General features: G+C 44.3%; 1 protein-coding gene across 3 annotated transcripts in view; it reads left to right on the top strand.

Annotated features, from left to right (window-relative positions):
• The window catches only part of GRIK5 (glutamate ionotropic receptor kainate type subunit 5), a 383,239-nt gene that overhangs the window by 281,541 nt on the left and 86,191 nt on the right, over positions 1 to 15,507 (top strand). For all 3 annotated transcript variants that reach the window (XM_075328483.1, XM_075328484.1, XM_075328485.1), the window contains 2 exons: positions 15,071 to 15,249; positions 15,341 to 15,394. In XM_075328483.1, coding sequence (XP_075184598.1) covers positions 15,071 to 15,249; positions 15,341 to 15,394 — 233 coding nt within the window. The remainder of the gene's footprint in view (positions 1 to 15,070; positions 15,250 to 15,340; positions 15,395 to 15,507) is intronic.

Here is a 15,507-nt window from a genome sequence, read left to right on the forward strand (position 1 = left end):
TACAGCTGCCCGTAGATGACTATCTTGCTACAGCTGCCCGTAGATGACTATCTGGCTACAGCTGCCCGTAGATGACTATCTGGTTACAGCTGCCCGTAGATGATTATCTGGCTACAGCTCTCCGTAGATGGCTATCTGGCTTCAGCTGCCCGTAGATGACTATCTGGCTACAGCTGCCCGTAGATGACTATCTGGCTACAGCTGCCCGTAGATGACTATCTGGCTACAGCTGCCCGTAGATGACTATCTGTCTACAGCTGCCCGTAGATGGCTATCTGGCTACAGCTGCCCGTAGATGGCTATCTGGCTTCAGCTGCCCGTAGATGACTATCTGGCTACAGCTACCCGTAGATGACTATCTGTCTACAGCTGCCCGTAGATGGCTATCTGGCTACAGCTGCCCGTAGATGGCTATCTGGCTACAGCTGCCCGTAGATGACTATCTGGCTACAGCTTCCCGTAGATGACTATCTGGCTACAGCTTCCCGTAGATGACTATCTGGCTACAGCTGCCCGTAGATGACTATCTGTCTACAGCTGCCCGTAGATGGCTATCTGGCTACAGCTGCCCGTAGATGACTATCTGTCTACAGCTGCCCGTAGATGGCTATCTGGCTACAGCTGCCCGTAGATGGCTATCTGGCTACAGCTGCCCGTAGATGACTATCTGGCTACAGCTTCCCGTAGATGACTATCTGGCTACAGCTTCCCGTAGATGACTATCTGGCTACAGCTGCCCGTAGATGACTATCTGTCTACAGCTGCCCGTAGATGACTATCTGGCTACAGCTACCCGTAGATGACTATCTGTCTACAGCTGCCCGTAGATGGCTATCTGGCTACAGCTGCCCGTAGATGACTATCTGGCTACAGCTGCCCGTAGATGACTATCTGGCTACAGCTGCCCGTAGATGACTATCTGGCTACAGCTGCCCGTAGATGACTATCTGGCTACAGCTGCCCGTAGATGACTATCTGGCTACAGCTGCCCGTAGATGACTATCTGGCTACAGCTGCCCGTAGATGACTATCTGGCTACAGCTGCCCGTAGATGACTATCTGGCTACAGCTGCCCGTAGATGACTATCTGGCTACAGCTTCCCGTAGATAACTTTCTGGCTACAGCTGCCCGTAGATGACTATCTGGCTACAGCTACCCGTAGATGGCTATCTGGCTTCAGCTGCCCATAGATGACTATCTGGCTACAGCTGCCCGTAGATGACTATCTGGCTACAGCTGCCCGTAGATGACTATCTGGCTACAGCTGCCCGTAGATGACTATCTGGCTACAGCTGCCCGTAGATGACTATCTGGTTACAGCTGCCCGTAGATGATTATCTGGCTACAGCTGCCCGTAGATGGCTATCTGGCTACAGCTGCCTGTAGATGACTATCTGGCTACAGCTGCCCGTAGATGGCTATCTGGCTACAGCTGCCTGTAGATGACTATCTGGCTACAGCTGCCCGTAGATGACTATCTGGCTACAGCTGCCCGTAGATGACTATCTGGCTACAGCTGCCTGTAGATGGCTATCTGGCTACAGCTGCCCGTAGATGACTATCTGGCTACAGCTGCCCGTAGATGACTATCTGGCTACAGCTGCCCGTAGATGACTATCTGGCTACAGCTGCCCGTAGATGACTATCTGGCTACAGCTGCCCGTAGATGAATATCTGGTTACAGCTGCCCGTAGATGGCTATCTGGCTACAGCTGCCCGTAGATGACTATCTGGCTACAGCTGCCCGTAGATGACTATCTGGCTACAGTTGCTCATAGATGACTATCTGGTTACAGCTGCCCGTAGATGGCTATCTGGCTACAGCTGCCCGTAGATGACTATCTGGCTACAGTTGCTCATAGATGACTATCTGGTTACAGCTGCCCGTAGATGGCTATCTGGCTACAGCTGCCCGTAGATGACTATCTGGCTACAGTTGCTCATAGATGACTATCTGGCTACAGCTGCCCATATATGATTATCTGGCTACAGCTGCCCGTAGATGACTATCTGGCTACAGCTGTCCGTAGATGACTATCTGGCTACAGCTGCCCGTAGATGGCTATCTGGCTACAGCTGCCCGTAGATGACTATCTGGCTACAGTTGCTCGTAGATGACTATCTGGCTACGGCTAATATTCCCACTCAAGTTTCAAGATTTGTAAAAGGGTCGGATATTGCCTTATAGGATAGCTACTTCCAGTAATTGTCCCTAATATTTCTTTCCTTGTGGAAGACAACTAATTTGCCGCTAAAGCCCCCAAAAAGTTGACGTCTAAGGACCCTTATGTGGCGTGTTCTTACGCTTTTTTGCACTCTTCTCCATATGGTCTTCATCCAGCTGTAGTTAAAAATTGTGTATTACTTCAAGTGTGATTTTATTTGCCTTTTCTGGAGACAGGGTAGCTGAAATGAAATCTGTGAAATTCGTTGAACACGTCTTATTTTCTTAACCTCATAACCTCGGCAGCTATGAAACGCTGACTTACGTTAAGCATGAGCGGAATAATCTCAGTTGACAGCGCAAGTGGGTTTTTTTCATAGTCTTTATGGACACTGAAGTAAATCCGAGAGTTTTACAGAACGAGCCAAGCCACGCCAAATGCTATTAAAGCCGGCGTACGACCTCGATGAAACTCAGATTTAAAGCCACACGGCCGGCACAGTCCTCCGCTGCCGGTCCTGATGGAGATATCGGACCAAACGAATGCCTACAGTCTTCATCCTTAGTCTACAGTTCTGTCTCTTCTTGGCCGGCACAGTCTTTTGGTGCTGATGGAGATATCGGGCAACACGAATGCCTGCAGTCTTCATCCTTAGTCTACAGTTCTGTCTCTTCTTGGCTGGCACATTCCTCCAGTGCCAGTCCTGATTGAGATATTGGGCCACACGAATGCCTACAGTCTTCTTCCTTAGTCTACACTTCTGTCTCTTCTTGGCCAGCACAGTCCTCTGCTGCCGGTCCTGATGGAGATATCGGACCAAACGAATGCCTACAGTCTTCATCCTTAGTCTACAGTTCTGTCTCTTCTTGGCCGGCACAGTCTTTTGGTGCTGATGGAGATATCGGGCCACACGAATGCCTACAGTCTTCATCCTTAGTCTACAGTTCTGTCTCTTCTTGGCCGGAAAAGTCTTACAGTGCCAGTGCTGATGGAGATATCGGGCCACACAAATGCGTGCAGTCTTCATCCTTAGTCTACAGTTCTGTCTCTTCTTGGCTGGCACAGTCCTCCGGTGCCAGTCCTGATGGAGATATCGGGCCACACGAATGCCTACAGTCTTCATCCTTAGGCGGGCTTTGCACACTGCGACATCGCAGCCCGATGCTGCGATGCCGAGTGCGATAGTGCCCGCCCCCGTCGCAGCAGCGATATGTGGTGATAGCTGGCGTAGCGAAAATTATCGCTACGCCAGCTTCACACACACACTCACCTGCCGTGCGACGTCCCTGTGGCCGGCGGCCCGCCTCCTTGTTAAGGGGGCGGGTCGTGCGGCGTCACTGTGACGTCACACGGGAGGCGGCCAATCGGAGCGGAGGGGCGGAGATGAGCAGGATGTAAACATCCTGCCCATCTCTTTCCTTCCGCATATCCTACGGAAGCCGCAGTGAGGCCGGTAGGAGATGTTCCTCGCTCCTGCGGCTTCACACACAGCGATGTGTGCCGCCGCAGGAGCGAGGAACAACATCGGACCGTCGCGTCAGCGTAATCATGGATTACGCCGACGCTGCACCGATGATACGATAACGACGCTTTTGCGCTCGTTAATCGTATCATCTAGGCTTTACACACTGCGATGTCGCATGCGATGCCGGAAGTGCGTCATTTTCAATTTGACCCCACCGACATCGCACCTGCGATGTCGCAGTGTGCAAAGCCCGCCTTAGTCTACAGTTCTGTCTCTTCTTGGCCAGCACAGTTCTCCGCTGCCGGTCCTGATGGAGATATCGGGCCACCTGAATGCCTACAGTCTTCATCATTATTCCACAGTTCTGTCTCTTCTTGGCCGGCACAGTCTTCTGGTGCTGATGGAGATATCGGGCCACCTGAATGCCTACAGTCTTCATCATTATTCCACAGTTCTGTCTCTTCTTGGCCGGAAAAATCTTACACTGCCAGTGCTGATGGAGATATCGGGCCACACGATTGCCTGCAGTCTTCATCCTTAGTCTACAGTTCTGTCTCTTCTTGGCCAGCACAGTTCTCCGCTGCCGGTCCTGATGGAGATATCGGGCCACCTGAATGCCTACAGTCTTCATCATTATTCCACAGTTCTGTCTCTTCTTGGCCGGCACAGTCTTCTGGTGCTGATGGAGATATCGGGCCACACGAATGCCTACAGTCTTCATCCTTAGTCTACAGTTCTGTCTCTTCTTGGCCGGCACAGTTCTCCGCTGCTGGTCCTGATGGAGATATCGGGCCACACGAATGCCTACAGTCTTCATCCTTAGTCTACAGTTCTGTCTCTTCTTGGTCGGAACAGTCTTACGCTGCCGGTCCTGATGGAGATATCGGGCCACATGAATGCCTACAGTCTTCATCATTATTCCACAGTTCTGTCTCTTCTTGGCCGGCACAGTCTTCTGGTGCTGATGGAGATATCGGGCCACACGAATGCCTACAGTCTTCATCCTTAGTCTGCACTTCTGTCTCTTCTTGGCCGGCACTTAAGATTTCGACTGTGTATCCTGCAGGGAACCTTCTCTTCTTTTTCTTCCAGGAGATTTCCCACAGGTGCCTTTAAAAATTCTGTCAGACGCTTCCTGGCATCTGACTGCACGCTGGCACTTTGGTAGTAAGTAGATTTTATCACAGTCAAGTCGGAATCCGCTGCGTAGAAGCCTCGGACGGAATTTTGAATGTCAGGCTGTCATACGGGTTTTCCTGTAAAGTGATGAGTCGTTGAATATACCATTACTATACAAAGGGCAACAGTGGCGTAACTTGAAGCTTTTGGACCCTAACGCAAAATCTCAGACAGGCTCACCCAATGCTTGTGGGTATTGTTCTTGTCATAATAGAGACAAAGGGGATCCATATGATCCGTTATCCAAGACCCAGAAGCAACTAAAATCACTGCATCCACTTACGTTTCGCCCCTGATAATGCAGCTTCAGGGGCACCACTCAGGATACGCAGGATGAAGCACTGGTATAACGCCACATTTCCATCCAGTTTTTTTTCTCCTGTAGAGCAGTGCTCCCAGATATCTGACATCGGAATCAAGGCTTGATGTAGCTTCTTGCATAGTTGTAGTATGCAAGTTGGCCGGGTAGGGTAAAAAAAAAAAGTGAAGGTGATGCTTTGTCTCTAAGCTCGCCAAGTATCATGGCGGCATCAGACACTGTTCAGGCTATAGACTCTGACACTCCACACTATGCTTTCTTTGGTGCTTCTGACTTGCACAAGTAGGCTCGGGCGTCAACCAGCTGTGTGCTCATTAGTGATCGGATTAGCAGGAGTTAATTTGTGCAAGCCTGCTAGTCACTTTTTGATAACATGTTGCGGGAAACCTATCATAGGTACTCCATGCCTTTTTGAGATGGAGGAATCTGTCTTACCATGCTGGCTATAGTTATCGCTAACCCGTTGTGTTCCTGTTGCTGGTGAATTACTGTGTGCTACTTGGTGTGCTGTGGAAATCCTCTTTTCGTCTGGTTATTTCTTCCCTGCTCTTTATTTCCTCCTGATCACATCCTGTCCTATATCTCTGTGTGTGCTAGCTGTGTGATAGAGTTTTGGTTTTCTCTTTTGTCCATATCTGTGGGTTCACCACTACTGTCCTGGTCCTCCCCTGGGATGGGGGAGAGGGGGTATTAGATTAGGACTGGTAAGGAGCATGGCTATCACAGGTACTCCCTGCCTTTTTAAGATGGAGAAATCTGTCTTCTCATGCCTACTATAGCTTTCGCTAACCCGGTTGTGATCCTGCTGCTGTTGAATTACTGTGTGCTACTTGGTGTGCTGCGGAAATCCTCTTGTTGTCTGATTATTTCCTCCCTGCTCTTTATTTCCTCCTGGTCACATATTATCTTATATCTGCGTGTGTGCTAGCTGTGTGATAGAGTTTTTGTTTCCTCTTTTGTCCATATCTGTGGGTTCACCACTACTGTCCTGGTCCTCCCCTGGAATGGGGGAGAGGGGGTATTAGATCAGGACTGGCCAGGAGTAGGGTTAGGAAGGTGGCCCAGACATCGTCACCATTAGACGTATCTCTGGGAGTAGGAACAGCTAGAACCCCCAGCCTGAGAGCCAATCTAGGAGTCCTGGGCCCCTGTCACCCTGAGACAGATGCAGAACTGGTGACTGCTACGGTACATCATCACAGGATTTTTATTTTGTTACCTAACCGCTGCAGCCAATCACAGGCCTTAGCGGTCGTTATTGCTTCTTGCTCTTTTGGAGGACTGTGGAAAAGCAAAGCTGGTAAGTATCAAACTTTTTTAGATTACTTTCTAGCAGTAATTTCCTTTTTATACTTTTTATATAAACCCAGACAACCCCTTTAATGGGGTTCTCCATCATTTTAATGGGGGATAACTCACCCGGTTTGGTTGCTTTGAAGGATATCTCACTTTTTGCACTGGCTGTGTGCTATTATAATATTTACATACTGAATTTTACTTTTCCTTTTAACCTACTTTTTGGCACCTGATAGACACTGTTCCCTTTTTTTTTTTTTACTATTATTACATAAAATCCTCCAGTTTCTCAGTGGTCCGTGAGCTGTGGAGCTGCGCCGGCTGCAAAACGCGTGTGCTACGTGTCAAGTGAAATTTAAGTCAGCTGCTAAGAGTGAAATTAAAATAGAACAGTGATGTTATGTGGAGTTGGCCTCTTATGGGCACATTCCTTTTTTTATTTTTTTAATATTTTTTTTATTTTTTTATTTTTTGCTCTGTCCTCATCCTTATCCTGCCAGCCGAATACATTGTTCCTTGCAACATCGATGGATTTTATGTAAATTGCATTGTTATATTCGCCACTGAATCTTATTGTTTACTGGTTGAGTCTTTTTTTTTTTTTTTTTCATTATTTTTTGGGAAAAATGTTAATATGTAGTCAGTGCTGATGGTACCCCAACTAGGGCTTATTTTTGGAGTAGGGCTTTAATTTTAAGCATACTCACAGCCCTGAAAATTCCTATTAGGGCTTAATTTTGGAATAGGGATTATATTTTAAGCATATTTAAAAAAAGCCCCAAAATTCTACTAGGGCTTAATTTTGTAGTAGGGCTCATTTTTTAGGCATACGCAAAAAAAGCCACAAAATCCTAATAGGGCTTATATTTTAAGCTTATTCAAAAAAGCCCCAAAAACCCACTAGGGCTTATTTTTGAAGTAGGGCTTATATTTTAAGCATACACAAAAAAGCCCCAAAAATCCTACTAGGGCTTATTTTTGAAGTAGGGCTTATATTTTAAGCAAACTCAAAGCCCCAAAAATCCTACTAGGGCTTATTTATTTGAAGTAGGGCTTATATTTTAAGCATACGCAAAAAAACCCTAAAATCCTACTAGGGCTTATTTTTGGAGTAGGGCTTATATTTTAAGTATATTCAAAAAAAGCCCCAAAATTCTACTAGGGCTTAATTTTGGAGTAGGGCTTATATTTTAAGCCTATTTAAAAAAGCCCCAAAATTCTATTAGGGCTTAATTTTGGAGTAGGGCTCATTTTTTAGGCATACGCAAAAAAAGCCACAAAATCCTAATAGGGCTTATATTTTAAGCTTATTCAAAAAAGCCCTAAAAACCCACTAGGGCTTATTTTTGAAGTAGGGCTTATATTTTAAGCATACTCAAAAAAGCCCCCCAAAATCCTACTAGGGCTTATTTTTGAAGTAGGGCTTATATTTTAAGCATAAGCAAAAAAAAGCCCCCAAAATCCTACTAGGGCTTATTTATTTGGAGTAGGGCTTATATTTTAAGCATACGCAAAAAAAACCTAAAATCCTACTAGGGCTTATTTTTGGAGTAGGGCTTATATTTTAAGTATATTCAAAAAAGCCCTAAAATCCTACTAGGGCTTAGTTTTGGCGTAGGGCTTGTATTTTAAGCAAACTCTCAAAACCCCAAAAATCCTACTAGGGATTGGTTTTGGAGTAGGGCTTATATTTTAAGCAAACTCAAAGACCCAAAAATCCTACTAGGGCTTATTTTTGGAGTAGGGCTTATATTTTAAGCATACACAAAAAAGCCCCCAATATCCTATTAGGGTTTATTTTTAAAGTAGGGCTTATATTTTAATCATACCCAAAAAAGCACCAAATCCTACTAGAGCTTATTGTTGGAGTAGGGCTTATATTTTAGCTAGAAGATGACAGTTGGTGCTTTTTTAGTTCTATGGAGGAGGGATGAGTCGGTGGAAGTTCTTCTGAAACATCTGTTACCGCCATAGCTAGAAGATGACAGTTGGTGCTTTGTAGTTCTATGGAGGAAGAAGGAGCCAGTGGAAGTTCTCCGGACACATCTGTTACTGTCATAGCTAGGAGATGACAGTTGGTGCTTTTTTAGTTCTACAAAGGAGGGAGGAGCCAGTGGACGTTCTCCTGTAAGGACAGTTAGTTATCGCTAATAGATGATAGTTGGTGCTTTTTTAGTTCTATGGAGGAGAGAGGAGTCGGTGGAAGTTCTCCTAAAATGACAGATAGTCATGGCTTTGAGATGACAGTTGGTGGTTTGTAGTTTTATGGAGGAAGAAGGAGCCAGTGGAAGATCTCCTGAAACATCGGTTACTGTCATAGCTAGGGGATGACAGTTGGTGCTTTTATAGTTCTATGGAGGAGGGATGAGCCGGTGGAAGTTCTCCTGCAATGACAGTTATTCATAGGTAGATGACAGTTGGTGCTTTTAGAGTTCTATGGAGGAGATAGGAGTCGGTGGAAGTTCATCTGAAACGACAGTTAATCATAGCTAGGAGATGGCAGTTGGTGCTTTTTTAGTTCTATAGAGGAGAGCGGAGTCGGTGGAAGTTCACCTGAAACAGCTGTTACCGCCATAGCTAGAAGATGGCAGTTGGTGCTTTTAAAATTCTATGGAGAGAGGAGGAGGGAGAAAATGGGAGGAGCTAGGTGCAGTCACCTATACATTCTTAACAACCGTTACACTTTAAGTATCCAGGGTCAGCAGATTAGTGGTTGCGGAGAGTGGACTAGGGCTGGCCCTTAAGACATCGGACGTCAGTGGATCGCGCCTTGGAGGCAACACCGAAGGAGAATGAGCAGAATCGGAGCACAGAGCACCGGTGGCGCTCAGATCCTGTGCCCATGATCCATTTGATAGATCAATTGTGATCTGCTGTTTCCGCATCGACTATTAATGAACCCGTCAGAATCCCGGTATTTTTTTTTCCTTCCTAGATTGATTGGTGCAGAATGAGGCTGGCTGTCTAAGAGCAAAGGAAAGCCGGCGCTCAATGCTGATCTAATGACAAGTGGCAGCGAGGGTTATAATTTATTCAGCATTGAATGATTTATAATTGATCTGAGACAGGTTGAACTTGATAGACGTCCATGTAACTATGTGACTCAAGTGTGAACGGAAGGCTCAGATCTCAAAGGGGGCTGATTCCTCAAGACAACCCCGTGTCTTTGTGCCCTAATGGTGATGGGGGCCATCTACGGAGCAGAAACCCATTAACACAGAATGGCTCTGGCTAACGAGGTCCATCCATGTGTTACACGGTCGGTCAGACATTACTATAAATGTATCTACAATTATTGCTTCAGCTAATGATCAAAGAACGGACCTGTACCGCCCCCGCATCAGCAGCCTGCCGCTGCTGCTCGGATCCAGATCTGCGGTGGCTCGAGGGGTCGCGTGGCCACTCGGAATAAAGGGGGGATTATTTACAAGAGATTTTATGGACCATTCGTGACGCCACCCATGGTGCGTGGTAAGGTGTAGTATCACCGCTGCAATGGGGAGTACCCGGTGGCGATGGTGTGAGCAGCCAGATGTTTAACCTCTCCACAGGTAGGGGGAAATGCCCCGGGACTCGGTGTTGGTGACAGGGAGGTGCCGTTTGGTCAGTCAGGGATCACTTTAGTACTCACTCAGTCCAATAACACTGACACCGACAGCCGTGGTAAACCAAAGTTCGTAGCACGGCTGCAGCAGGGAGGGAGCACACCTGGATCCCGTGCCCGTCGGTGTTGTTTGTTAGCCTGTGGCCTTTTCCGTTGCACCTTTCTTCTAAATAGTTCTAAGCTAGAGGGACTATCAGGTCCCGCTCCCCAGTGTGGCTAACTGGGTGAGCTTGCTCTCAGGGTTCACGCTTGGGATTTTCTGGACTATGTAGTGGGAAAGTCCTATCCTCCTCGTTGTGCTTGTACCCCGATTTTGGAGTGAGTGGAGAGCGGATCTTGAAGGCTCCATCCTCGTCGGGTAAATTGTCAAGACACTTGAAGCTCCTTCTCGACCTAGGGTCCACGTACCCCGTTGTGCCATGTCCCCTGCCCGGTGATGGCACAAGGTGGCCAACTGTCCTCCTCGACAGACCGTGCACCTTGTCACAATCCCCCTGCGACTGGGGTCCAGCTCCTACCAGGCCCAGACCAACGTCTGCCACCTAGTAGTCTCAAGGAGCCCAGCTCCTGCCCTCCTCACACTTCACTTTCACTTCCAACATTACACTGTCTGTCTCCTGACACTCCTGACCTCCCCTTAACCAACCCCCCAAGTGGGCGACCCTATTCCCTTCAGGTCAGCCACTGGTGGGTGTGGTGCAGAGTGTTCCTAGGATTTTTATTAGCCTGTTCTTAGCAACACCAAAGGTCAGGGACCCGTAACCAAGGAGGAGGTGGATATTGCACAGAAGGGCAGATTGCACAATATTCTGTGACGACTTGATAGGCCAGGGCGTCACAGACCCACCTAGACTTATATCGTCACAAATCCTGAAATTCAAGAGGGTCTTTAGTTGTGCTATATATACAGTAGGTTCTGCACCTACGCACCGAGCAGGATACCTAGCCCTGGCTGACCCTGAACTGGGCCCTAGGTAAGGAACAGATGGGACAGACACTTAGTCAACCCCAGTAAGTTCTAAAAAAAACACAGGGAACACACACACACAGGGGAAAGTATATGAACAACTTATCACCAAGAAGACTCTGGAAGAGGTACAGCAACAAACAACACAGATTCTACAGATGAATACAAGACAACTGCTTGTATCCAAGGCTTGTATAGGAATATGAGTCTATCACCAGCAAACACCAAGGGGAAATGTTGGTATTTAAGGACACAAGGGAAAATGATGATGATTATTAGCTGAAAGGTGAGGATATCCACAGGGTCCTAAAAGGAAAGGGATTAACCCTTAGCAGAGAAGATACGTAGCATACCATTTACACCACAGCAGAAAGAATAGAATCTCAGGGAGCAGTTTGTGTAGCCAAACGCTGTGACTTTCTACAGCCGGACACCACAGTAATGGTTGTCAACCGTGACTTATATACACAAGGAATACCAACCTGCATTGGTAATAATGCTAATCCTGGCTGTTAACCTCCTCAAATGCCATGGTCAATAGTGATCGCAGCATCTAAGCAGTTAGAGAGGCTGTCTCAACAATGATATTCCTTCCAAAGTCGAAAGGAGATGTATGGAGTGACCCTCAAGAGATTAGCTTGCTCCATTGTCACGCTAGGTTTGGTGAAGTACAACGTGTATGGTGACACAGAAGAGAAGGGGGAGATGGTAACCACTGGCCCTTGGCTCTCCTGGCCACCCTAGATAGGATCCAGAACTATGCGCAGAACAGGATACCTGTCCATGGAAGGGAAAACCAGCCTGCAACTCATGACCTATATAATTACTCTGATCCTGGCAGTTAACCTCCTTACATGCCATGGTCAATAGTGATCGCAGCATCTAAGCAGTTAGAGAGGCTGTCTCAACAATGATATTCCTTCCAAAGTCAAAAGGAGATGTATGGAGTGACCCTCAAGAGATTAGCTTGCTCCATTGTCATGCTAGGTTTGGTACCACGTACCACGTATATGGCGACACGAAAGAGAAGGGGGAGATGGTGACCCCTGACTAACCCTTCCACTGGCCCCTGGCTCCCCTGACCACCCTAGATAGGATCTGTACCTATGTGTTGAGCAGGATACCTGTCCCTGGAAGGGAAAACCAGCCAGCAAATCCTAAGATATATAATTACTCTGAACCTGGTAGTTAACCTCCTTAGATGCGACGGTCAATAGCGACCGCAGCATCTAAGCAGTTAGAGGGACTTTCTCAACAACGACACCCACAATATGATCACAGGGTTACAAGAGGTTTGCCATTGCATCTAAGATCCAAATAAAGGAATGCAGGACATCTGACGCCGGAGTCACACTTGCAAGAGACTCGCGCAAGTCTCGTATCACATCACCCGGCATGGCCATGCACTCTACTGACAGGAGTGGATCGGCTGTATGTATTTCTATGCAGCTGAGACACTCCTGTCCGGAGAGTGTGCAGCCATGACGGCTGAGGCGCTGCAAGACTCGCATGAGTCTCTCGCAAGTGTGACTCCGGCCTTAGTGTTCCTATTCATCCCGACTATGGAGAATACTGAACGGACTAAACACTGCAATATGTACATTTTGCTGTACATTGTTTGAGCAACGAAGCCATTACATGTTCAAGTCCCTTAGCGAGAAATGTTTGGGTTTTTTTTACAAGAATTCAAAAATATTAAAAAGCATAAAATGTTTTTAAATAAATCCCATTTAATTCTAACTGTAAACTTGTAAAAAAACATGATTATCGCTGCATCCGAAAATCCAGAAATGCTACCAATAAATACTACTTACACTGCTCTATTGATCACAAAATAAAATAAAAAAGGTTTTTGGAATTAAAAAAAAAGTTATAAAAAAAACGATCAAACTTAGTATTGTTGTAACAGTCCTAACCCACGGACATTTTAAACTCCTAGTTGTTGGAAATGGAATGCAAAAAACAATCCAAAATACATTGTTTTTTGCATTCCATTTCCAATCTTTTTTTTTTTATTTTATTCTCAAGTATATTATATAATATATTTAAAACTGGAACTTGACTCTCAAAAAAACCAAATCCTCTTACCGTTCTGTCAATGGGGAAAAAAAAGTTATGTGGCTGTTACACTTCCCTATTAATCACAAAATAAAATAAAAAATGTTTTAGAATTAAATTTTTTTTTATAAAAGTCATAAAAAAACTATCAATTTAGTATTGTTGTAACAGTCCTAACCCGCGAACATTTTAAACTCATAGTTGTTGGACATGGAATGCAAAAAACAATCCAAAATACATTGTTTTTTGCATTCCATTTCCAATCTTTTTTTGTTTTATTCTCAAGTATATTATATAATATATTAAAAACTGGAACTTGACTCTCAAAAAAACAAATCCTCTTACCATTCTGTCAATGGGGAAAAAAAGTTACATTGTTTTTTGCACTCCATTTCAAATCTTTTTTTTATTTCATTCTCCAGTGTGTATATATCTATATATATATATATATATATATATATATATATATATATATATATATATATATATATATATATATATATATATATATATATATATATCTATATCTGGAACTCTCAAAAAAATAAATCGTTCTGTCAATGGGAAAAAAAAGTTATGTGGCCCTTACACTGAAGTATTGATGACAAAATAAAAAAAGTTTTAGAATTAAAAAAATATATGTTTTAGAAAGGTTTTAAAAACTATTAATTTAGTATTGTTGTAACAGTCCTAACCCGCAAACATTTTAAACTCATAGTTGTTGGAAATGGAATGCAAAAAACAATGCAAAATACATTGTCTTTTGCACTCCATTTCCAATCTTTTTTTTTATTTTATTCTCAAGTATATTATATAATATATTTAAAACTGGAACTTGACTCTCAAAAAAAACAAATCCTCTTACCGTTCTGTCAATGAGAAAAAAAAGTTATGTGGCCCTTACACTGCTCTATTAATCACAAAATAAAATAAAAAATGTTTTAGAATTAAAATTTTTTTTTTTTTTTTATAAAAGTCGTAAAAGCTATCAATTTTAGTATTGTTGTAACAGTCCTAACCCGTGAACATTTTAAACTCATAGTTGTTGGAAATGGAATGCAAAAAACAATGCAAAATACATTTGTTTTTTGCACTCCATTTCCATTTTTTTTTATCTTATTCTCCAGTATATTATATAATATATTTAAAACTGGAACTTGACTTTCAAAAAAACAAATCGTTCTGTCAATGGTTAAAAAAAGATATGTGGCCCTTACACTGCTCTATTGATTACAAAATAAAATAAAAAATGTTTAAGAATTAAACATTTTTTTTTTATATAAAAGTTGTAAAAAACTATCAATTTAGTATGGTTGTAACAGTCCTAACCCGAGAACATTTTAAACTCATAGTTGTTGGAAATGGAATGCAAAAAACAATGCAAAATACATTTGTTTTTTGCACTCCATTTCCAATCTTTTGTTTTTATTTTATTCTCAAGTATATTATATAATATATTTAAAACTGGAACAAATCCTCTTACCGTTCTATCAATGGGAAAAAAAAGTTATGTGGCGTGGAAAGCGGAAGAGGAAAAAAGAAAATTGGTCTTGGCGGGAAGCGGTTAAAATTGGCACCGCGGGTCAATTTTAGTCTTGGAAAATTCTGCGGCATGAGATGAGATTTGTTAAAAAAAACAAAACTGTTCTCCGTGTGCCTGCTGCTGTATTCCGCTGTGGGTTTTTACCTCCGCTGCTTTTTCCAGCCCATGTGGACCTGTCCTTAGGGAAGAAAAATCACCGCTGAGCACAGTGTTCCCTCCGAGTCACGGGCTGGCTCGGGGGCAGCTGAAGCTCTCACATGTCAAGTGACAGCAATATGTGTATGTGCTTGAGGCTACCGGATTCATGCAGAAGGATACAAGATTATTCTAGTAATTTATAGCGTCTATCACCGGAAAAAAAAGTAACTTTTTACTGCTTATCTTCTCTAAATCTCTTGCAAATGTTCCAATTTTGCCTAAAGCGGTGAATTCCCCATCGCGCTCCTCAGCCAGCTCCTTCTTCTGTTCTCCAGGTTTACTGCGGCTAGAGGAGTTGGTCCGTCAGTTCCTAATATCAAAAGATACGCTTTCCGTGCGGATGTTGGATGACACGAACGATCCCACGCCTTTATTAAAGGAGATCCGCGATGATAAGGTGTCCACCATTATTATTGACGCCAACGCAACGGTGTCCCATCTCATCCTGAAGAAGGTCAGGCTTCTCTTTTTTTTTGCTGTTTTATGTTTATTTTTTACTTTGATTTGCGTTTTACAGTTTTTAATACGTTTTCTTTTTTTAATAGGCCTCCGAGCTCGGGATGACGTCCGCTCATTACAAATATATCCTGACAACAATGGTGAGAACTGGTGGTTAACGATGGGACCCTACGTCTTTGTGATAAGTGGCTGCCATTTCTCTTATGGTTTTGTATTGGAAATAGGGGCAGTCATGCGAGCAAATTGTGGACGT

Source organism: Anomaloglossus baeobatrachus, chromosome 11 (assembly GCF_048569485.1).
Source record: "Anomaloglossus baeobatrachus isolate aAnoBae1 chromosome 11, aAnoBae1.hap1, whole genome shotgun sequence".
Classification (NCBI taxonomy): domain Eukaryota; kingdom Metazoa; phylum Chordata; class Amphibia; order Anura; family Aromobatidae; genus Anomaloglossus; species Anomaloglossus baeobatrachus.